The sequence below is a fragment of the Oenanthe melanoleuca genome, chromosome 2 (genome assembly GCF_029582105.1).
Source record: "Oenanthe melanoleuca isolate GR-GAL-2019-014 chromosome 2, OMel1.0, whole genome shotgun sequence".
NCBI classification, from domain to species: Eukaryota; Metazoa; Chordata; class Aves; order Passeriformes; family Muscicapidae; genus Oenanthe; species Oenanthe melanoleuca.
The window spans coordinates 114,023,502-114,046,104 of record NC_079335.1 but is presented as its reverse complement, the minus strand read 5'-3'; the positions used below and the strand labels follow the sequence as shown (position 1 = coordinate 114,046,104).

Sequence of the window (22,603 nt, the reverse complement as noted above, 5' to 3'; positions counted from 1 at the left end):
AGAACACACTTCATTTAATACTCGGTACAGGACATAATGAAAATAACTTAATAAAATAATTGTGTTCTGTGCAGGAATAAAAAAATTACTAGGAAAACAAGACTCCTTTTCTAAACCACAAAGTCATACAAGGGAAAAATAATTAATCTTTCTTTACTATGTCCATTTACCATGTCTCAACACCTGTATGCAGCTTTCTAAATTTCTTACACAGCACAAATACTGAAAAAGTCACAAGGTAGAGCAAAACAAAAATTAGCTCACATTATATCCAAAATTAAAACTAATCACAGAAGCTAAACAATTATCACGTCCATTTTCCTCAAATTAAATTACGTTCGGCTCACTGTGAAGCAAAAAGCCCCCACTGACTCTGCTCACAGCTATCCCCATCCTTTGAAATTAGCTCAGGGTCCCACCATGAAGGTCACCCTGCCTAAACCAACAGGAAAAAATGTGCATGCCTGAGGTAGGTAAAAAAAGGCAGAAGAAAAAAATTTTAGATAATTCTTAGAACACACACTAGTTTTCCTTGCTTCTACATTATAGACACCCATCATGAAAACCATGAAAAAATACACCAGGAGAAAAAGTTTGCTGTTAGAATATCTGTGGTCCCTAAAAATGGAGCTGGGCCTCGTGCTACCTACACCAATAAATCTAGTCAAAAGCAGACAAGCCTTCCATATTAATACGTCCACTTGAACCCTAAAAGTAAAGGAAAGCATTCAAATGCCATAATGAAACCTGAAGGAATAACATTTCATATATTTAAGAACTCTCAGAATAGTTTAACTGATATAAAGACCAAAACAGTAAATCCTTAACTTCATACAAAAACAGAGAGATTACAGACTTTTTTTAAAAAAAAAATCTGCCATGAAGAGCATTGACGAAAAAATTCTAAACTTTTGGGGTTTTATGTTTTTATTTAGAAATAGATGATATGTAAAACATCTAAAAAGCACATCTTCAACCAGCTTTACCCAGACTACCACACTTTTCTGTCAATTCATACTGCAACATCACTTGCCTCTTTGGACTCAACAGAACTTAACTCTGAAATGTGGGGCTAAATGACGGGGCTAAATGGAAGCAGAAGAACTGAGAGGGAGCAGATGTGCCATCAAAGGAATGCTGGTTTGGAAGATTTAGATTTCTGTACTAACACAGAAGACAAAGAATACATCCAAAGGAAAATCATTTGCTGAATTAACTTGATGCAATGGCTAATTGAAAAGTTAACAAAAATATTAAGCTATTTGAGTACTGCATTTTGAATACATATATATATACGTGAGTATAGAATTCACTATCTATTACCCACTTTGAATCCTGAACTAAAAATAGTCACATTATAATCAATATTTCCTAAAAATCAATCAATTCTCTGACACAACGTGAACTGAACACAGCAAAAATACTCTGGTAATATTAAGAGCACTCTCTATTGATATTTGCAGCAACTTGTTGCTGGCCAAGTTTTCCTTATCACTGGATTTTAGCTGTCAGTATAGTTCAGTAGGAAAGAACAAACAATAAGTGGTATAAGTAATTCACACTGACACTTGATAACTTCTCATTCAATGTACGTTGAATGCTTATTTCAGCAACCTGTTTTATGCTGCAATGCTATCTCAATCTTCGACCAAATGTAAATTAGCTATTTAAACTTGTACTAATAGGACACCAATTTCAAAATTTGGAAAATCCACAACAATTTGGTCCCAGCCTATTGCACTGGATCATTTACAAAAACATTTCTTAAGAACAGTTCTAGTTGCACGCATTACATAATAAAGAATTTATTTTGACCTCAGTAATTTCTTAGAAATACCCTTCATTTAAATACCCATCATCTTCTGCCAGTCTCATCAAGCACAATATTATCTCCAAAAGGTTAAGGAACTGATATCTCAGATATCTCTAATAAATGATCTGCTCTCAAATACAGCAGAAGTGGCCCAGTTTATATAGACTCTTTTCCCTCCCACAGTATTTGCACACTTTGCACAATGCCATTTACTCACAATAAAAACTATTTCTCAAAAGATTTATGAGAAGGAAGAAAATCATGGCAGAGTATAGTTCGTGATGATAAAAGTGATTGAGACAGAAGCAGACTGTTTCCAGGGCTACCAATGAACCATATATTATGATTTAGATGGCTTCCTAGGAAAACAATCCTAGGGAACACATAATCTAAGAATGAATAAGAGACACACATTCTCCTAACTTTGAAATTTATTTCTGGATTTCAAATAAATCTGATCAAAGAGGACATCGAAAGATGACAATGCGCCATAGACTTCCCAAAACCAGGCAGTTGGGAAGAAAACATGAGTCAATAATATCAAGATTATAAAAAAAAAAACGTAGAACAACAGTTCACACCTCCTCCAATCCCCAAGTCAACCAAAAAGACACAATCCACCTGGAGCTGGTGGGTCACACACCAGATATTTTTCCCAATGTAAAATCTTAGTCCAAAGAACAATTTTTTCCTCTCATTTGGGGTAACTCCAAAGACGTGCAGGGGCAGAGGGACTCCTCTAAGTGAAGCACAGGACTGGGGTCTCTTGTGAAGCACACAGGGGGATTTTGGGGTGCCTGAGGACACCCACAATATGTGCAGTGGGTTTGGGTCTCCCCTAAAGCATGCAGCTATCCTGATGCCCAGCGTTGCATTATTTTTATAAATTAGGGCATCAAGTCCTTCACTATTTAAATATGGGCCAAAGGCCAGCACAGCGCAAAGCACGGACTCAGTGTCAGCATGGGGCTGGTGTTGACTGCAATAGTGGGAATCAACAACATGAGTTGAATTTTGGACTTGACATTGCTACTGCAGGTACAACCATGAAATATCTCACTTGGCCAATGCCATATAACTCAGCTCTTGTGAAATAAAACAGATTGCATACAGCTGCCTGGAGGGACCCACTCTCCTCACTGGAAGGGCAGCTCTTGAGATCCATTCCAAAAAAATCCTGGCCCAGCCTTGACGTCACAGCAGGCTCTGAGGTCACAGAGGTCCCAGAGCCCCATGGTTGCACAGCACCACGGCCACCGGCCAGTCAGTGCTTGGCCACAACTGTTGCAGCAGCAGCGGTGGCGGTGGCAGTGGTGCTGATATTGGGAAAGCAGTGTCAGGACAGCGGTGGCAGCAAGAGCTGCAGGACTGGCAGAGGGCAAGGCACCATGGCCCTTGCTCTGCGCCTCTTCCTCCTGCTCCTCCTGGCAGTGGCCTTGACTGCCAGGGCTGCCCAGGCAGCTCCGTGGCGAGCAAAGGAAGCAGGTAAGGCAGCGGCCTGGCTCCTCTTTCCCAGGAGAGCGCTCCCTTCTGCCCACAAAGTGCTGGGGATGGTTCTCCATAGGGATTTAGGGAGAGTTTCCTCTGTGGGAGTGAGAGAGCCGAGACCACACAGGCCCCAGGCTGCCCTGGTTTTCCCCTCCAGGGATGCTGCAAAAGACATGCAAACTGTGTAGAGTGAGCAGAGCTCCCAAGGCCCCTCTGCTGTTTTGGCCATGTCCATTCATATCTGGCTCCTACAGCCTCACCTGACCCCCTTGCAGTGCCCAGTTCCCTAAGGCAGAAGGGGATCCCAGCACACCATGGAAATGGTTCTCATCTGTGCTCCCTTCTAGATGAGCATGCTGGGAAAGCTTCTCCAGCACCCTGGCTTCATGAAGATTTGCTGCCTCTGGAGCCTCCTGCAGGTATGTAGGAAATATTCGTAAAAGAATAATCATTGACAACCTGGCAGGAACCAGGTGACAAAAGCTTCTGTGGATCTTTAGTTACAGGTGTGTCAGCAGATAAGACTTTTCAAGAACCTTTCCTGGTTGCTTTAGGAAAGCCTAGCTCCCAGGAATCAGGTGAGTAATATGTCCCTGCTGTCCCTACAGGCTGAGCACTTCTTTTGTGGGATCCATTAATCTGAAATGGAAATACTTCCTAATAAATTCTGGAAAAGGCAGAGGGAAAGAGCAGGACTCCAGTGTGTCCTGACAGGGCCTGCCTCTGTCCTTTTGGGATGGGGGAGCAGGACCAGCAGGAGTAGGGAGGGAGGTTAGGAGGGATGGATGTGGCACTCCCTGCTATAGTTTTCCCCAGGGATTTAGGGAGCGTCTCCTGTGTGGGAGTAAGAGTGCCCCAAGGTCCTTGGGCTGATACAGCCACCCATCCAAGCACACTATACAAGGCATGGAAAGAGTGTGGAGAGTGACCAGAACCAAAAAAGGAGCTCGCCAGGCTCCTCTGCAGCTTTGGCCATGTCCATTCACATCTGGCTCCCACATCCTCACCTGACCCCCTTGCAGTGCCCAATTCCCTAAGGCAGAACGGGATCCCAGCACACCATGGAAATGATTCTCATCTGTGCACCCTTCTAGATGAGCATGCCTGGAAACCTTCGCCAACACCCTGGCATCATGAAGATTTGCTACCTCTGCAGCCTCCTGCAGGTGTGTTGTAAATATTCCTAAAAGAATAATCATTGACAACCTGGCAGGAACCAGGTGATAGAAGTATCTGTGGCTGTTGAGTTACAGATGTGTCTGCAGGGAAGAGACTTCAAGGTCCTTTGCTGATTGCTTCAGGCAAGCCCAGCTCCCATCACATGGGTGAGTAGTGTGTCCCTGCTGATCCCACAGGCTGAGCACTACTTTTGTGGGATCCATTCAACTAAAAGGGAAATACTTTCTCTTAAGGTCTGCTGAGAGGCAGGAACAAACCTACAGGACCTAAGTCCCTGAAGGCATCCAAACACTTGAAACCACTCCTGAGTGATCTGGAGAGACTCCGTGGTGGGTGCATTTCCCGCATCCTTCTCCTGAGACTCAGCTTTCCCTGCACATGTGGACGCGCCATGCCCAGTACAGAGGGAGGGATCCATGGCAGCCTCGATGCCCCCACTGCTGCTGTCACACCCTGCAGGGCTGTTTCCCAGCCGGGCCTGGCTGCAGCTTCTCCCCAGCCTCTGCAGGAAGGCATTTGGCATCAGCTGACAGGGAGCCTAACCTTCAGTATGGACGATACACACCCAAATATCCCCTGAAATTTCCCAGTCTCAGGCTACATCAGGTGTAGGGGCTCTTTGGAGGAGGAAGAGTCCTGGCCCAGTTCCAAAGCTTGGATGACTAACTGAACTTTATCCATGACTTCAACAAGCACTGCCTCCTGAAGATGGCATCTTCCTATTGGGGAACAAGTCCATCTGATCCAACTGTCCCATTTTCGTTGCCCAGAGTTACAGGGAAAGCCTGTGCTCAAGGAAGCATTTCCCAGACGACGCAGTGGCACATTGCTAGCCTCTACTGAAGGAAGTGAGGTCATACCCAAAATAGTCACAGGAGGTAATTGCTGTGCCTCTGGGTCTGAGCCCTGCTGAGCCTTGAGCTGCCATCTCTGCTCCTTGGCAGTGCAGGCACAGGCAAGAGAAATCATCCTGAGCAGCCTCAGGACACTTGGGTATTGAGCAGTCCTGCTGGGGTCCCTCCATGGGAGACACTGCCCAAAAGCTGGGAGGGGCTGCAAGGGCTACCCATGGTGGGGAAAGGCAGAGGGGGAAAGCAGGGCTCCAGTGTGTCCTGACAGAGCCTGCCTCTGTCCTCTTGGAATGGGGGAGCTGGCCCAGCAGGAGGAGGGAGAAAGGGACATTGGGAGGGATGGTTGTGGCACTACCTGCTACAGTTTTCCCCAGGGATTTTTAGGGAGAGTTTCCTGTGTGGCAGTGACAGAGCCCCACAGACCCTGGGCTGATACAGCCACCCAACCAAGCATACTATAAAGGGCATGGAAAGAGTGTGCAGAGTGGCCAGAGGCACCCCAGAGCTCCCCAGGACGCTCTGCAGCTTTGTCCATGTCCATTCACGTCTGGCTCTCACAGCCTGACTTGCAGTTCCCAGTTCTCTAAGGCAGAAGGGGATCCCAGCATACCATGGACATGGTTATCACCTGTGCTCCCTTCTAGATGAGCATGTTAGGAAGCCTCCTCCAGCACCCTGGCTTCATGAAGATTTACTGCCTCTAAAACCTCCTGCAAGTATGTTGTAAATATTCCTAAAAGAATAACCGTTGACAACCTGGCAGGAACCAGGTGACAAAAGCTTCTGTGGCTATTCTGTTACAGGTGTGTCTGCACGGAAGAGACTTCAAGGTCCTTTGCTTGTTGCTTCAGGCAAGCCCAGCTCCCATCACAGGGGTGAGTAGTGTGTCCCTGCTGACCCCACAGGTTGAGCACTGCTTTTGTGGGATCCATTCATCTGAAATGGAAATACTTTCTGTTAAGGTCTACTGAGAGGAAGGAACAAACCCACAGGAGATATTAAGTCCCAGAAGGCATCCAAACACCTGGATAAAATCCGGAGTTACCTGGAAATACACCATGGTTGGTGCTTTCTCTCATCATTTTCCTGAGACTCAGCACTCTCTGAACATATGGATTTGCCGTGCCTGGCACAGTGGGGAGGGATCCATGGCAGCCTCAATGCCCCCACTGCTGCTGTCACACCCTGCAGGGCTGTTTCCCAGCCTGGCCTGGCTGCAGCTTCTCCCCAGCCTCTGCAGAAAGGCATTTGGAATCAGCTGACATGGAGCCTAATCTGCAGCACGGGCCACACACAACACTGAGATCCCCTGAAATTTCCTGGTCTCCCAGCACATCAACAGGGGCAGTTGTTTGGAGAAGAGTGGGTCCTGGAGCTCCTCCAAAACCTTGGGCATTATCCTTGGCCTTATCCATGTCTTGTACAAATATTGCCTGCAGAAGAGCGGCACAGCACAGAAGAATTATCCCATGCAGTCTCAGGGGTTCGGGTACTGAGCAGCCCCATGAGTGCCAAGGGGTGCAAGGTGCCTGCAGGCCCCAGCTCTGGGGTAACAGAGAACGTCCTGGCCATATCCACCATGCTGCCAGCTCAGCAGTGGAGCACAGCACGGCCTCACACTCCCCTTTGCCCCCACAGATGCAGTCGGTGTCTCAAGACATGATAAAACTATGTGGAAAAGGATGAGAAGTGTTTTCTGCTGGGAAACACATTGTTTGCTGAAGTTAATGGCCATTGTGGCTGGTGGGGCACTGCTCCTGATGATGTGTTTTGCCGGAATCTGGTATTGCTACAAAAGGAAACAGTGAGTGTTTTGCTGATCTCTGCCTCAAACAGCTTCTTTCAAAGGCTGCTGAAAGGAAGCACTCCCATTGAGGCTGCTGTGGAGTTGTGGATGGCCAGTGGTTGTTCAAATAACTCTGCCGAGGTTTCTGCTGCTGCCCAGTGCTTTAATTGGCCTCTTAATTGCTGGGCCTTGTCCCGGGCAGCCCTTTGGGACTGCAGCCAGTGCTGGCTCCCACTGAGGCTGCGTGGCCAAGAGCAGCCCCAGGAGCAGGAGGCAGGGGCAAAGCAAGGTGGGGAGGAGAAAGAGCGGGGCCCAGGTCACCCTTGAAAGGCAGACGCGCTCTGGGGCCGCTCCTGGCCAGGGACCCTGCCCAGAGCCATGGCCTGCTCGCCGGGCCTTGAGGGGCAGCTCCAGCCGGGCCAAGCTGTGCCAGCAGCTCCAGCCGTGCTGGGGAGCCTCGCCAGCTCTGGGCCCTGCTCTGCACGAGGGTCCCTGTGTGACACGGGCACCTGGGGCCTCAGCCACTCCTCTCTCCACAGGTGCTCCTGTGCAGATACAGAAGAGCAGCCCAAGGGCACAGGCAGCGACAACTTGCCTCGTGACAGTTCTCCATGTCAGTCCCCATGTGCCCTGGCGTGGCTGCACCCCCGTCTGCGGTGCACCCCAGCCCCTCCAAAACGAGCAGCCCTGCCCCCGAGCCCCCTGGCCCTGCTCCCCGGCCCAGGCTGAAGTTGGGCAGCCCCTGGTTTATGTTCAAATAAAGAAGTTGCGTTTTCAGAGCTATGTCCGGGTGGTACCTCCAGCAAAGCCCGCACAGCACCAGCACTGGCTGAGCTCCCTGTCCAGGAACAGCCATGGGCCCACGGTGCAGGCAGGCAGCAGACAGGCAGCAGGCAGGCAGCAGGCAGGCAGGGGCTGCTGAGACCAGCCGTGAGGCCTCGAGGGGCTGGGGGAGCCCATGCTGAGCCTCCCTGGGCTCAGGGCACATCTCCTTCACGGCATCACCTGGGCCTGGGCCTCCTCCAGGGCCAAGCCCAGGAAAAGAGGGAAGCAATCAGTGACTGCTTGCCTTGAGGAAAATGGAATGAGCCTCAGCTGTGCACCACAAGGAAGTCCCTTCAGTTAAATGGAATGGACAGACAATGCTCAGATCTAAACATCTCCACTCTTTACTGCCTCTCACTGAGATTTCCCCAGCACACATTACAGCACAGCCAAGAACTTCCAAGGGCTCAAAAAACAAAAAGCTTGTTGTTCAACATTATCAAGCAAACTCTGCTCCAAGAAGGGCACGTGTAGAGTACCTGCCACTTGAAAGACAACATTCTCTGCTACTACATAGACTAAGATCCCTTAACTCTTCTAGGCAAGACACCACAGAGGCTTATCTCATCAGAGCACAACCCGCTGTCTTCCCACAGAAGTTCCCAGCAATTTTGAAAGAGAACAGGAAAGGTTTCAGAACAGATCTTAACCTGAGTCAAAATCCCCACTGTTGTAAACTATATTTTTTGCAATGTAGAAAATTCATGTCTTGCCTGAAGTGCTTAAAACCAGAACTCTACTATTCACCTTCTTTTTCTACCAAGATATCTGCAAACTGCACCTCGACAAAACCAGCCATCCCAGTGACCTTAGCAGATACTGACAGGTCACAGATACACACAAGAAAGTCATGAATCTTCCTTGTATGGACACACTATCATCTGTGTTGGAACACCTGAATTAAACCGTAAGATTTCAGAAATTCTCCTTAGATTACCAAATCTCAAATAATTCATTTTCTTCAAGGAGATCAGAGCTTTGTACGAGGGTGACTGGAGCAGTCTTCTGCAGACATTGCTCCTCAGGGGCAGAGGGCTTTGAGCTTCCCACACACAGGTCAGTAAGCTCAGGATACTCAGAATCACACTGACTGATTGTTAAAACAATTTAGTGCGCATCTGTTCAAAGGCTAACAGTAAATTTTTATCACAGCTTTGAACCATTTCTGTGTAATTTGCTTCTTTTAAACACAGTCCATTTTAGGAGGTTTGGTCCTCAAGATATTGTGCACAGTGGCATAAACTGAATGAAAATCCATTATGCAGAGAGTTCATATTGGCTGAAAACCATTCTAATTTCAGTATAATTTAGCACTTGCTTGTGTTCTCAACAAAGTGCCAATGCTGGCCATGGTTTCTTTATTCATTGTTAGGAACCCCTTTGCTTATTATTTAACAACTTGTTCCACTAATCATTATCAGCCTCACCGGTACTGAGTGCAAGTGGACAATCCCTGCCCTTGTCCTGCTGGCCACACTACTGCTGATACAGGCCAGGATGCCATTGGCCTTTCTGGCCACCTGACACACACTGGCTCATGTTCAGGTGCTGATGAGCAGCACCCCCAGGTCCTTTGCTGCTGAGCAGCTTTCCAGCCACTCTGCCCCAGCTTGTCACACTGACTGGAACTGATGTGACTCAAAGACAGGACTCAGCACTTGGCCTTGTTGAACCTCTCACAAGTGGCCTCATTCCATCAATCCAGCCTGTCCAGATCCTTCTGCAAAGCCTTCCTACCTTCCAGAAGATCAACACTCCTGCCCAACTAGGCATCACCTGCAAACTTACTGAGGGTGCACTCCATCCCCTCGTCCAGATCATGGATAAAGATATTAAACAGGCTGGCCCACTACTCAGCCCTGGACAAGGCCGTTTGAGACCAGCCTCCAGATGGATATAATCCCATTCACCACCCTTCAGACCTGCCCAATGATCAGTTAACTCAAACATTTGTCTATAATCTGTTAATTTGAGAGGAAAGATACCACTTGGGAACACAACCTACCCACTGACAAATAAGAAAACACCAAAAGACGCACCGCTAAAAAAATCCTTAAAAGCCATATTACACACACCACAATTTACTGATTAGCTCGTTAATGATGATTATAAACATTCTGAAAACCTCAAGAGAATATCTTCTCTGCTCTCCAAGACTTATGACTTACAATCTAAGCTTTTCCCAGAGTTTCTGGTTAATTTCTAAGCAATACAGAAAACACAACTGAAATCAAACATCCCCGAGTATAATTGTGTTCTGTCGAGGAAAAAAAATAATTACTAGGAAAACGAGACTGCTTTTTTAAACCACTAAGTCATACAAGGGAAATATCATTAATCTTTCATTACTATGTTCATTTACCCTATCTCAATACCCTGTATGCAGCTTTCTAAATTTCTTACACAGCACAAATACTGAAAAAGTCACAAGGTAGAGCAAAACAAAAATTAACTCACATCATATCCAAAATTAAAACCAATCACAGAAGCTAAACAATTTTCTCCTCTGTTTTCTTCAAATTGAATTGTTTTCTCCTCATTATGAAACCAAAAGCCCCCACTGATTCTGCTCACAGCTATCCCCACCCTTTGAAATTAGCTCAGGGTCCCACCATGAAGGTCTCCCTGCCTAAATCAACAGGAAAAAATGTGCATGACTGGAGTGGGCAAGAAAAGGCTGAAGAAGAAAAATTAACATAATCCTTAGAAACTACACTAATTTTCCTTACCTCAACATTACAGCCACCTACCGTCAAAACTCACAACAATTAAATGATATCATGGGGACAAGTTTTATTTTTGTTCAGTGCAACAGAGAGACATAAACTAGAACTGTTCCCTTATAGTAAACACTTGGACTCTCCCAGCTCCCTACTTCCAACTTTATTTTCTCTTTCGTTGTAACTATTGGTTTAAAAAAACCTTTCCAAACACATTATTTTAATAATTCATATGTTCTTGTTTTAAAATTATTTGCACATTCATCTGCAACATGGAAACCTTTGTGAAAAAAATACTTCTTTTCCTTAAACTGTTAGTGACAACTGAAAAAGTACCACAGTAGCCACTCCTGTACCTAAAGCATGCAGATAGTTTAATCAAGATGTGCTGGAAAGTACATTTAGACTGTACTTGAAAGTTTGTCTACACAGTGGACAGCAAAGTAAAGAAAATCCCAGCAGTAAAAGACACTGGTGCAGGATAAGTACTAGAATGGACACGGTTATATTTGCAAATGTGTCTTTTGGTTTCCTGGCTTACTGCTCCCGGTAGTTGAATTATGCTAGGAGAAAAAGTTTGCTGTTAGAATATCTGTGGTCCTTAAAAATGGAGCTGGGCCTCGTGCTACCTACACCAATAAATCTAGTCAAAAGCAGACAAGTCTTCCATATTAATACATCCACTTGAACCCTAAAAGTAAAGGAAAGCATTCAAATGCCATAATGAAACCTGAAGGAATAATATTTCATATATTTAAGAACTCTCAGAATACTTCAACTGATATAAAGATCAAAATATTAAATCCTTCATTTCTTATAAAACCAGAGAGATTATTAGATTTAAAAAAAAAACAAAAAAAACAAAAAAAACCAACCAAACAAACAAACAAACAAAAAATTAAAAGCATTGACATTAAATTCAAAACTTTGAGTGTTTCATTTCTTTCTTTATAACACACTGTATGACTGTATGTAAGACATTTTAAAAAGCACATATTCAACCAGCTTTACCCAGACTACCACACTTTTCTGTCAATTCATACTGCAACATCACTTGCCTCTTTGGACTCAACAGAACTTAACTCTGAAATGACGACGGGGCTAAATGGAAGCAGAAGAAGTGAGAGGGAGCAGATGTGCCATCAAAGGAATGCTGGTTTAGAAGATTTAGGTTTCTGTACTAACACAGAAGACAAAGAATACATCCAAAGGAAAATCATTTGCTGAATTAACTTGATGCAATGGCTAATTGAAAAGTTAACAAAAATATTAAGCTATTTGAGTACTGCATTTTGTATACATATATATATACGTGAGTATAGAATTCACTATCTATTACCCACTTTGAATCCTGAACTAAAAATAGTCACATTATAATCAATATTTCCTAAAAATCAATCAATTCTCTGACACAACGTGAACTGAACACAGCAAAAATACTCTGGTAATATTAAGAGCACTCTCTATTGATATTTGCAGCAACTTGTTGCTGGCCAAGTTTTCCTTATCACTGGATTTTAGCTGTCAGTATAGCTCAGTAGGAAAGAACAAACAATAAGTGGTATAACTAATTCACACTGACACTTGATAACTTCTCATTCAATGTACGTTGAATGCTTATTTCAGCAACCTGTTTTATGCTGCAATGCTATCTCAATCTTCGACCAAATGTAAATTAGCTATTTAAACTTGTACTAATAGGACACCAATTTCAAAATTTGGAAAATCCACAACAATTTGGTCCCAGCCTATTGCACTGGATCATTTACAAAAACATTTCTTAAGAACAGTTCTAGTTGCACGCATTACATAATAAAGAATTTATTTTGACCTCAGTAATTTCTTAGAAATACCCTTCACTTAAATACCCATCATCTTCTGCCAGTCTCATCAAGCACAATATTATCTCCAAAAGGTTAAGGAACTGAACTGTCAGATATCTCTAATAAATGATCTGCTCTCAAATACAGCAGAAGTGGCCCAGTTTATATAGACTCTTTTCCCTCCCACAGTATTTGCACACTTTGCACAATGCCATTTACTCACAATAAAAACTATTTCTCAAAAGATTCATGAGAAGGAAGGAAATCATGGCAGAGTATAGTTCGTGATGATAAAAGTGATTGAGACAGAAGCAGACTGTTTCCAGGGCTACCAATGAACCATATATTATGCTTCCTAGGAAAACAATCCTAGGGAACACATAATCTAAGAATGAATAAGAGACACACATTCTCCTAACTTTGAAATTTATTTCTGGATTTCAAATAAATCTGATCAAAGAGGAAATCTAAAGAGGATATGGTTCCACAGACTTTCCAAATCCGGCAGTTGGGAAGAAAAAAAACGAATCACTAGTATAAAGATTATAAAAAAAAGCATAGATAAACAGTTCACAACTCCTTAAATCCCCAAGTCAGCCAATAAGACAATATCCCACTGGAGCTGGTGTCTCACCTGATACTTTCCACAATGCAAAATCTTAGCACAAACAAATTTCGGGTATCTTCAATGGTGTGCAGGGACTGAGAGACACCTCTAAGTTAAGCACAGGTCTGGGGGGTCCTGTGAAGCACACAGGGGGATTTTGGGGTGCCTGAGGACACCCATAATATGTGCAGTGGGTTTTGGTCTCCCCTAAAGCATGCAGCTATCCTGATGCCCAGCGTTGCATTATTTTTATAAATTAGGGCATCAAGTCCTTCACTATTTAAATATGGGCCAAAGGCCAGCACAGCGCAAAGCACGGACTCAGTGTCAGCATGGGGCTGGTGTTGACTGCAATAGTGGGAATCAACAACATGAGTTGAATTTTGGACTTGACATTGCTACTGCAGGTACAACCATGAAATATCACACTTGGCCAATGCCATATAACTCAGCTCTTGTGAAATAAAACAGATTGCATACAGCTGCCTGGAGGGACCCACTCTCCTCACTGGAAAGGCAGCTCTTGAGATCCATTCCAAAAAAATCCTGGCCCAGCCTTGACGTCACAGCAGGCTCTGAGGTCACAGAGGTCCCAGAGCCCCATGGTTGCACAGCACCACGGCCACCGGCCAGTCAGTGCTTGGCCACAACTGTTGCAGCAGCAGCGGTGGCGGTGGCAGTGGTGCTGATATTGGGAAAGCAGTGTCAGGACAGCGGTGGCAGCAAGAGCTGCAGGACTGGCAGAGGGCAAGGCACCATGGCCCTTGCTCTGCGCCTCTTCCTCCTGCTCCTCCTGGCAGTGGCCTTGACTGCCAGGGCTGCCCAGGCAGCTCCGTGGCGAGCAAAGGAAGCAGGTGAGGCAGCGGCCTGGCTCCTCTTTCCCAGGAGAGCGCTCCCTTCTGCCCACAAAGTGCTGGGGATGGTTCTTCATAGGGATTTAGGGAGAGTTGCCTCTGTGGGAGTGAGAGAGCCGAGACCACACAGGCCCCAGGCTGCCCTGGTTTTCCCCTCCAGGGAAAGACATGCAAACTGTGTAGAGTGAGCAGAGCTCCCAAGGCCCCTCTGCAGTTTTGGCCATGTCCATTCATACCTGGCTCCCACAGCCTCACCTGACCCCCTTGCAGTGCCCAGTTCCCTAAGGCAGAAGGGGATCCCAGCACACCATGGAAATGGTTCTCGTCTGTGCTTCCTTCTAGATGAGCATGCTAGGAAGCCTCCTCCAGCACCCTGGCTTCATGAAGATTTGCTGCCTCGGGAGCCTACTGCAGGTATGTAGGAAATATTCCTAAAGGATTTATCATTGACAACCTGGCAGGAACTAGGTGACACAAGCTTCTGTGGCTGTTGAGTTACAGGTGTGTCTGCAGGGAAGACACTCCAAGGTCCTTTGCTGGTTGCTTTAGGCAAGCACAGCTCCAATCATAGGGGTAAGTAGCGTCTCCCTGCTGAACCCACAGGCTTAGATTTTGTGGGATCCATTCATATGAAATGGAAATACTTTCTGTTAAGGTCTGCCGAGAGGGAGGAGCAGAGTTACAGATTTGTTCCTGAAGGCAACAAATCATCTGGAAGGAAATCTGCGTAACCTGGAGAGACTCCGTGGTGAGTGCATTTCCCTCATCCTTCTACTGAGACTCAGCTTTCCCTGCACATGTGGACGCGCCATGCCCAGTACATGGGGGAAGGGATCCATGGCAGCCTCAATGCCCCCACTGCTGCTGCTGTCACACCCTGCAGGGCTGTTTCCCAGCCTGGCCTGGCTGCAGCTTCTCCCCAGCCTCTGCAGGAAGGCATTTGGAATCAGCTGACATGGAGCCCAATCTGCACCACGGGTCATGCACACCCTGAAATCCCCTGAAATTTCCCAGTCTCAGGCTACATCAGGTGTAGAGGCACTTTGGAGGATGGAGGGACCTGGCCGAGTTCTAAAGTTTGGATGACTACCTGAACTTTATCCATGACTTCAACAAGCATTGTCTCCTGAAGATGGCATCTTCCTATTTGGGAACAACTGCATCTGATCCAGATGTCCCTTTTTCTTTCCCCAGAGATGGAAAGACAGACTGTGCTCAAGGAAGCATTTCCCGGAGGAAGCAGTGGCACATTGGTAGCCTCTGCTGAAGGAAGGGAGGTGATACCCAACACAGTCACAGGAGGTAATTGCTGTGCCTCTGGGTCTGAGCCCTGCTGAGCCTTGAGCTGCCATCTCTGCTCCTTGGCAGTGCAGGCACAGGCAAGAGAAATCATCCTGAGCAGCCTCAGGACACTTGGGTACTGAGCAGTCCTGCTGGGGTCCCTCCATGGGAGACACTGCCCAAAAGCTGGGAGGGGCTGCAAGGGCTGCCCATGGTGGGGAAAGGCAGAGGGGGAAAGCAGGGCTCCAGTGTGTCCTGACAGAGCCTGCCTCTGTCACCTTGGGATGGGGGAGCTGGCCCAGCAGGAGGAGAGAGGAAGGGACGTTGGGAGGGATGGATGTGGTACTGCCTGCTGCAGTTTTCCCCAGGGATTTAGAGAGTCTCTCCTGTGTGGCATTGAGAGAGCCTCACGGACCCTGGGCTGATAAAGGCATTCATCCAAGGATGTGGCAGAGGGTATGGAAAACTGTGGAGAGTAACCAGAACCAACATAGAGCCCCCCAGGCTTCTCTGCAGCTTTGGCCATGCCCATTCACATCTGGCTCCCGCAGACCCCTTTGCAGTCCTCAGTTCCCTAAGACAAAACGGGATCCCAGCACACCATGGAAATGATTCTCATCTGTACTCCCTTCTAGATGAGCATGCTAGGAAGCCTCCTCCAGCACCCTGGCTTCATGAAGATTTGCTACCTCTGGAGCCTCCTGCAGGTATGTTGGAAATTTTCCTAAAAGGATAATCATTGACTACCTGGCAGGAACCAGATGACAAAAGCTTCTGTGGCTATTTTGTTACAGGTAGGACTGCAGGGAAGACACTCCAAGGTCCTTTGCTGGTTGCTTCAGGCAAGCCCAGCTCCCATCACAGGGGTGAGTAGTGTGTCCCTGCTGACCCCACAGGCTGAGCACTGCTTTTGTGGGATCCATTCATCTATAATGGAAATACTTTCTGTTGAGGTCTACTAAGAGAGAGGAACAAACTTAAAGATTTGTTCCTGAAGGCATCCAAACACCTGGAAGAAAACCTGAGTAATCTAGAGAGACGCCGTGGTGGGTGCATTTCCTTCATATTTCTCTTGAAACTCAGCTTACTCTACACATCTGGACAAGCCATGCCCAGCACAGAGGGAGGGATCCCTGGCAGCCTCGAAGACCTCACTGCTGCTATCACACCCTGCAGGGCTGTTTCCCATCCGGGCCTGGCTGCAACTTCTCCCCAGCCTCTGCAGGAAGGCATTTGGCATCAGCTGACAGGCTGCCCAATCTGCACCATGGGCCATGCACACCCTGAAATTGCCTGAAATTTCCCAGTCTCAGGCGACATCAGGTGCAGGGGCACTTTGGAGGATGGAGGGACCTGGTCCGATTACAAAGCTTGGAAGACTAACTGAACTTTATCCATGACTTCAACAAGCATTGTCTCCTGAAAATGGCATCTTCCCATCTGATCCAGATGTCCCTTTTTCTTTCCCCAGAGATGGAAGGACAGACTGTGCTCAAGGAAGCATTTCCTGGAGGAAGCAGTGGCACATTGGTAGCCTCTGCTGAAGGAAAGGAGGTGATGCCCAACACAGTCACAGGAGGTAATTGCTGTGCCTCTGGGTCTGAGCCCTGCTGAGCCTTGAGCTGCCATCTCTGCTCCTTGGCAGTGCAGGCACAGGCAAGAGGAATCATCCTGAGCAGCCTCAGGACACTTGGGTACTGAGCAGTCCTGCTGGGGTCCCTCCATGGGAGACACCGCCCAAAAGCTGGGAGGGGCTGCAAGGGTTGCCCATGGTGGGGAAAGGCAGAGGGAAAGAGCAGGGCTCCAGTGTGTCCTGACAGAGCCTGCCTCTGTCACCTTGGGATGGGGAAGCTGGCCCAGCAGGAGGAGAGAGGTTCGATGTTGGGAGGGATGGTTGTGGCACTGTCTGCTGCAGTTTTCCCCAAGTATTTAAAGAGACTCCTGTGGAGCAGTGAGAGAGCTCCAAGAACCCGAGGGTGATACAGCCACACACTCCAAGGATGTGGAAGACGCAATGGAAAACTGTGGAGAGTGACCAGAACCAAAAAAGGAGCACCCCAGGCCCCTCTGCAGCTTTGGCCATGCCCATTCACATCTGGCTCCCACAGCCTCACCTGACCCCCTTGCAGTGCCCAGTCTCCTAAGGCAGAAGAGGATCCCAGCACATCATGGAAATGATTCTCATCTGTGCTTCCTTCTAGATGAGCATGCTAGGAAGCCTCCTCCAGCACCCTGGCTTCATGAAGATTTGCTGCCTCTGGAGCCTCCTGCAGGTATGTTAGAAATTTTCCTAAAAGAATAATCATTGACAACCTGGCAGAAACCAGGTGACACAAGCTTCTGTGGCTGTTGAGTTACAGGTGTGTCTGCAGGGAAGAGACTTCAAGATGCTTTGCTCATTGCTTCAGGCAAGCCCAGCTCCCATCACAGGGGTGAGTAGTGTGTCCCTGCTGACCCCACAGGCTGAGCACTGCTTTAGTGCGATCCATTCATCTATAATGGAAATACTTTCTCTTAAGGTGTGCTGAGAAGGAGGAATAAACTTACAGATTTATTCCTGAAGGCATCCAAACACCTGGAAGAAAACCTGCGTTATCTGGAGAGACTCCGTGGTGGGTGCATTTCCCTCATCCTCCTCCTGAGACTCAGCTCCCTCTGCATATCTGGACTCATCGTACCCACTACAGGAAGAGGGATCCATGGCAGTCACGATGCCCCCACTGCTGCTGCTGTCACACCCTGCAGGGCTGTTTCCCAGCCTGGCCTGACTGCAGCTTCTCCCCTGCCTCTGCAGGAAGGCATTTGGCATCAGCTGACAGGCTGCCCAATCTGCACCATGGGCCATGCACACCCTGAAATTGCCTGAAATTTCCCAGTCTCAGGCGACATCAGGTGTAGGGACGGTCTGAAGGAGGAAGAGTCCTGCCCGGTTACAAAGCTTGGTTGACTACCTGAACTTTATCCATGACTTCAACAAGCATTGTCTCCTGAAGATGGCATCTTCCTATTTGGGAACAACTGCATCTGATCCAGATGTCCCTTTTTCTTTCCCCAGAGATGGAAAGACAGACTGTGCTCAAGGAAGCATTTCCCGGAGGAAGCAGTGGCACATTGGTAGCCTCTGCTGAAGGAAGGGAGGTGATGCCCAACACAGTCACAGAAGGTAATTGCTGTGCCTCTGGGTCTGAGCCCTGCTGAGCCTTGAGCTGCCATCTCTGCTCCTTGGCAGTGCAGGCACAGGCAAGAGGAATCATCCTGAGCAGCCTCAGGACACTTGGGTATTGAGCAGTCCTGCTGGGGTCCCTCCATGGGAGACACTGCCCAAAAGCTGGGAGGGGCTGCAAGGGCTGCCCATGGTGGGGAAAGGCAGAGGGGGAAAGCAGGGCTCCAGTGTGTCCTGACAGAGCCTGCCTCTGTCACCATGGGATGGGGGAGCTGGCCCAGCAGGAGGAGACAGGAAGGGAGGGATGGTTGTGGCATTGCCTACTACAGTTTTCCCCAGGGATTTAGGGAGACTTTCCGGTGTGGCTCTTAGAGAGCTCCAAGGACCATGGGCTGATACAGCGACCCATCCATGCACACTATAAGGGGCATGGAAAGAGTGTAGAGAATGGCCAGAGGCACCACAGAACTCTCCAGGCCCCTCTGCAGTTTTGGCCATGTCCATTCATACCTGGCTCCCACAGCCTCACCTGACCCCCTTGCAGTGCCCAGTTCCTAAGGCAGAACGGGATCCCAGCACACCATGGAAATGATTCTCATCTGTGCTCCCTTCTAGATGAGCATGCTAGGAAGCCTCCTCCAGCACCCTGGCTTCATGAAGATTTGCTACCTCTGGAGCCTCCTGCAGGTATGTAGGAAATGTTCCTAAAAGAATAATCATTGACAACCTGGCAGAAACCAGGTGACACAAGCTTCTGTGGCTATTCTGTTACAGGTGTGTCTGCAGGGAAGAGACTTCAAGATGCTTTGCTCACTGCTTCAGGCAAGCCCAGCTCCCATCACAGGGGTGAGTAGTGTGTCCCAGCTGACCCCACAGGCTGAGCACTGCTTTAGTGGAATCCATTAAACCTAAATGAAAATAATTTCTGTTAAGGTCTGCCAAAAAGAAGGTACAAATCTACAGGACGTATTAAGTCCCAGGATGCATCCAAACACCTGGATCAAATCCGGAGTTATCTGGAACTACACCATGGTTGGTTGATTTCCCTCGTCCTTCTCCTGAGACTCAGCTTTCTCTGAACATATGGATTTGCCGTGCTTGGCACAGTGGGGAGGGATCCATGGCAGCCTCAATGCCCCCACTGCTGCTGTCACACCCTGCAGGGCTGTTTCCCAGCCTGGCCTGGCTGCAGCTTCTCCCCAGCCTCTGCAGAAAGGCATTTGGAATCAGCTAACATGGAGCCTAATCTGCAGCACGGGCCACGCACAACACTGAGATCCCCTGAAATTTCCTGGTCTCCCAGCATATCAGCAGGGGCAGTTGTTTGGAGAAGAGTGGGTCCTGGAGCTCCTCCAAAACCCTGGGCATTATCCTTGGCCTTATCCATGTCTTGTACAAATATTGCCTGCAGAAGAGCGGCACAGCACAGAAGAATTATCCCATGCAGTCTCAGGGGTTCGGGTACTGAGCAGCCCCATGAGTGCCAAGGGGTGCAAGGTGCCTGCAGGCCCCAGCTCTGGGGTAACAGAGAACGTCCTGGCCGTATCCACCATGCTGCCAGCTCAGCAGTGGAGCACAGCACGGCCTCACACTCCCCTTTGCCCCCACAGATGCAGTCGGTGTCTCAAGACATGATAAAATTATGTGGAAAAGGATGAGAAGTGTTTTCTGCTGGGGAAGACATTGTTTGCTGAAGTTAATGGCCATTGTGGCTGGTGGGGCACTGCTCCTGATGATGTGTTTTGCCGGAATCTGGTATTGCTACAAGAGGAAACAGTGAGTGTTTTGCTGGTCTCTGCCTCAAACAGCTTCTTTCAAAGGCTGCTGAAAGGAAACACTCCCATTGAGGCTGCTGTGGAGTTGTGGATGGCCAGTGGTTGTCCAAATAACTCTGCCGAGGGTTCTGCTGCTGCCCAGTGCTTTAATTGGCCTCTTAATTGCTGGGCCTTGTCCCGGGCAGCCCTTTGGGACTGCAGCCAGTGCTGGCTCCCACTGAGGCTGCGTGGCCAAGAGCAGCCCCAGGAGCAGCAGGCAGGGGCAAAGCAAGGTGGGGAGGAGAAAGAGCGGGGCCCAGGTCACCCTTGAAAGGCAGACGCGCTCTGGGGCCGCTCCTGGCCAGGGACCCTGCCCAGAGCCATGGCCTGCTCGCCGGGCCTTGAGGGGCAGCTCCAGCCGGGCCAAGCTGTGCCAGCAGCTCCAGCCGTGCTGGGGAGCCTCGCCAGCTCTGGGCCCTGCTCTGCACGAGGGTCCCTGTGTGACACGGGCACCTGGGGCCTCAGCCACTCCTCTCTCCACAGGTGCTCCTGTGCAGATACAGAAGAGCAGCCCAAGGGCACAGGCAGCGACAACTTGCCTCGTGACAATTCTCCATGTCAGTCCCCATGTGCCCTGGCGTGGCTGCACCCCCGTCTGCGGTGCACCCCAGCCCCTCCAAAACGAGCAGCCCTGCCCCCGAGCCCCTTGGCCCTGCTCCCCGGCCCAGGCTGAAGTTGGGCAACCCCTGGTTTATGTTCAAATAAAGAAGTTGCGTTTTCAGAGCTATGTCCGGGTGGTACCTCCAGCAAAGCCCGCACAGCACCAGCACTGGCTGAGCTCCCTGTCCAGGAGCAGCCATGGGCCCACGGTGCAGGCAGGCAGCAGCCAGGCAGGGGCTGCTGAGACCAGCCGTGAGGCCTCGAGGGGCTGGGGGAGCCCATGCTGAGCCTCCCTGGGCTCAGGGCACATCTCCTTCACGGCATCACCAGGGCCTGGGCCTCCTCCAGGGCCATGCCCAGGAAAAGAGGGAAGCAACCAGTGACTGCTTGCCTTGAGGAAAATGGAATGAGCCTCAGCTGTGCACCACAAGGAAGTCCCTTCAGTTAAATGGAATGGACAGACAATGCTCAGATCTAAACATCTCCACTCTTTACTGCCTCTCACTGAGATTTCCCCAGCACACATTACAGCACAGCCAAGAACTTCCAAGGGCTCAAAAAACAAAAAGCTTGTTGTTCAACATTATCAAGCAAACTCTGCTCCAAGAAGGGCACGTGTAGAGTACCTGCCACTTGAAAGACAACATTCTCTGCTACTACACAGACTAAGATCCCTTAACTCTTCTAGGCAAGACACCACAGAGGCTTATCTCATCAGAGCACAACCTGCTGTCTTCCCACAGAAGTTCCCAGGAATTTTGAAAGAGAACAGGAAAGGTTTCAGAACAGATCTTAACCTGAGTCAAAATCCCCACTGTTGTAAACTATATTTTTTGCAACGTAGAAAATTCATGTCTTGCCTGAAGTGCTTAAAACCAGAACTCTACTATTCACCTTCTTTTTCTACCAAGATATCTGCAAACTGCACCTCGACAAAACCAGCCATCCCAGTGACCTTAGCAGATACTGACAGGTCACAGATACACACAAGTCATGAAACTTCCTTGTATGGACACACTATCATCTGTGTTGGAACACCTGAATTAAACCGTAAGATTTCAGAAATTCTCCTTAGATTACCAAATCTCAAATAATTCATTTTCTTCAGGGAGATCAGAGCTTTGTATGAGGGTGACTGGAGCAGTCTTCTGCAGACATTGCTCCTCAGGGGCAGAGGGCTTTGAGCTTCCCACACACAGGTCAGTAAGCTCAGGATACTCAGAATCACACTGACTGATTGTTAAAACAATTTAGTGCGCATCTGTTCAAAGGCTAACAGTAAATTTTTATCACAGCTTTGAACCATTTCTGTGTAATTTGCTTCTTTTAAACACAGTCCATTTTAGGAGGTTTGGTCCTCAAGATATTGTGCACAGTGGCATAAACTGAATGAAAATCCATTATGCAGAGAGTTCATATTGGCTGAAAACCATTCTAATTTCAGTATAATTTAGCACTTGCTTGTGTTCTCAACAAAGTGCCAATGCTGGCCATGGTTTCTTTATTCATTGTTAGGAACCCCTTTGCTTATTATTTAATAACTTGTTCCACTAATCATTATCAGCCTCACCGGTGCTGAGTGCAAGTGGACAATCCCTGCCCTTGTCCTGCTGGCCACACTACTGCTGATACAGGCCAGGATGCCATTGGCCTTTCTGGCCACCTGACACACACTGGCTCATGTTCAGGTGCTGATGAGCAGCACCCCCAGGTCCTTTGCTGCTGAGCAGCTTTCCAGCCACTCTGCCCCAGCTTGTCGCACTGACTGGAACTGATGTGACTCAAAGACAGGACTCAGC

The 22,603-nt window shown here is 48.2% G+C and overlaps 2 protein-coding genes across 2 annotated transcripts; both read left to right on the top strand.

The window, feature by feature from the left end:
* Window positions 1-3,078: 3,078 nt before the first annotated feature.
* On the top strand, window positions 3,079-7,895 carry LOC130249053 (uncharacterized). Its single transcript, XM_056483382.1, has 12 exons — window positions 3,079-3,298; window positions 3,649-3,720; window positions 3,802-3,879; window positions 4,396-4,467; window positions 4,555-4,626; window positions 4,714-4,809; window positions 5,251-5,358; window positions 5,976-6,047; window positions 6,135-6,206; window positions 6,294-6,392; window positions 6,970-7,135; window positions 7,657-7,895. Exons 1-12 carry the CDS (start codon window positions 3,202-3,204, stop codon window positions 7,844-7,846), a joined length of 1,194 nt encoding a protein of 397 aa, XP_056339357.1. The 5' UTR covers window positions 3,079-3,201; the 3' UTR covers window positions 7,847-7,895.
* Window positions 7,896-13,707: 5,812 nt separating this feature from the next.
* LOC130249052 (uncharacterized) lies at window positions 13,708-20,929 on the top strand. Its single transcript, XM_056483380.1, has 18 exons — window positions 13,708-13,946; window positions 14,289-14,360; window positions 14,448-14,519; window positions 14,602-14,694; window positions 15,141-15,248; window positions 15,863-15,934; window positions 16,022-16,093; window positions 16,181-16,273; window positions 16,699-16,806; window positions 17,429-17,500; window positions 17,588-17,659; window positions 17,747-17,839; window positions 18,283-18,390; window positions 19,006-19,077; window positions 19,165-19,236; window positions 19,324-19,422; window positions 20,001-20,166; window positions 20,688-20,929. Exons 1-18 carry the CDS (start codon window positions 13,850-13,852, stop codon window positions 20,875-20,877), a joined length of 1,731 nt encoding a protein of 576 aa, XP_056339355.1. The 5' UTR covers window positions 13,708-13,849; the 3' UTR covers window positions 20,878-20,929.
* Window positions 20,930-22,603: the final 1,674 nt, after the last annotated feature.

Bases quoted from the DNA above. Each gene is read 5' to 3' on its own strand.
- LOC130249052 (XM_056483380.1), top strand. From the start codon at position 13,850: ATGGCCCTTGCTCTGCGCCTCTTCCTCCTGCTCCTCCTGGCAGTGGCC. The intron at 16,274-16,698 runs GTGGGTGCATTT...TTCTTTCCCCAG, and splicing joins TAATCTAGAGAGACGCCGTG to AGATGGAAGGACAGACTGTG. The intron at 20,167-20,687 runs GTGAGTGTTTTG...CTCTCTCCACAG, and splicing joins TATTGCTACAAGAGGAAACA to GTGCTCCTGTGCAGATACAG.
- LOC130249053 (XM_056483382.1), top strand. From the start codon at position 3,202: ATGGCCCTTGCTCTGCGCCTCTTCCTCCTGCTCCTCCTGGCAGTGGCC. The intron at 6,207-6,293 runs GTGAGTAGTGTG...CTTTCTGTTAAG, and splicing joins GCCCAGCTCCCATCACAGGG to GTCTACTGAGAGGAAGGAAC. The intron at 6,393-6,969 runs GTTGGTGCTTTC...TTGCCCCCACAG, and splicing joins TTACCTGGAAATACACCATG to ATGCAGTCGGTGTCTCAAGA.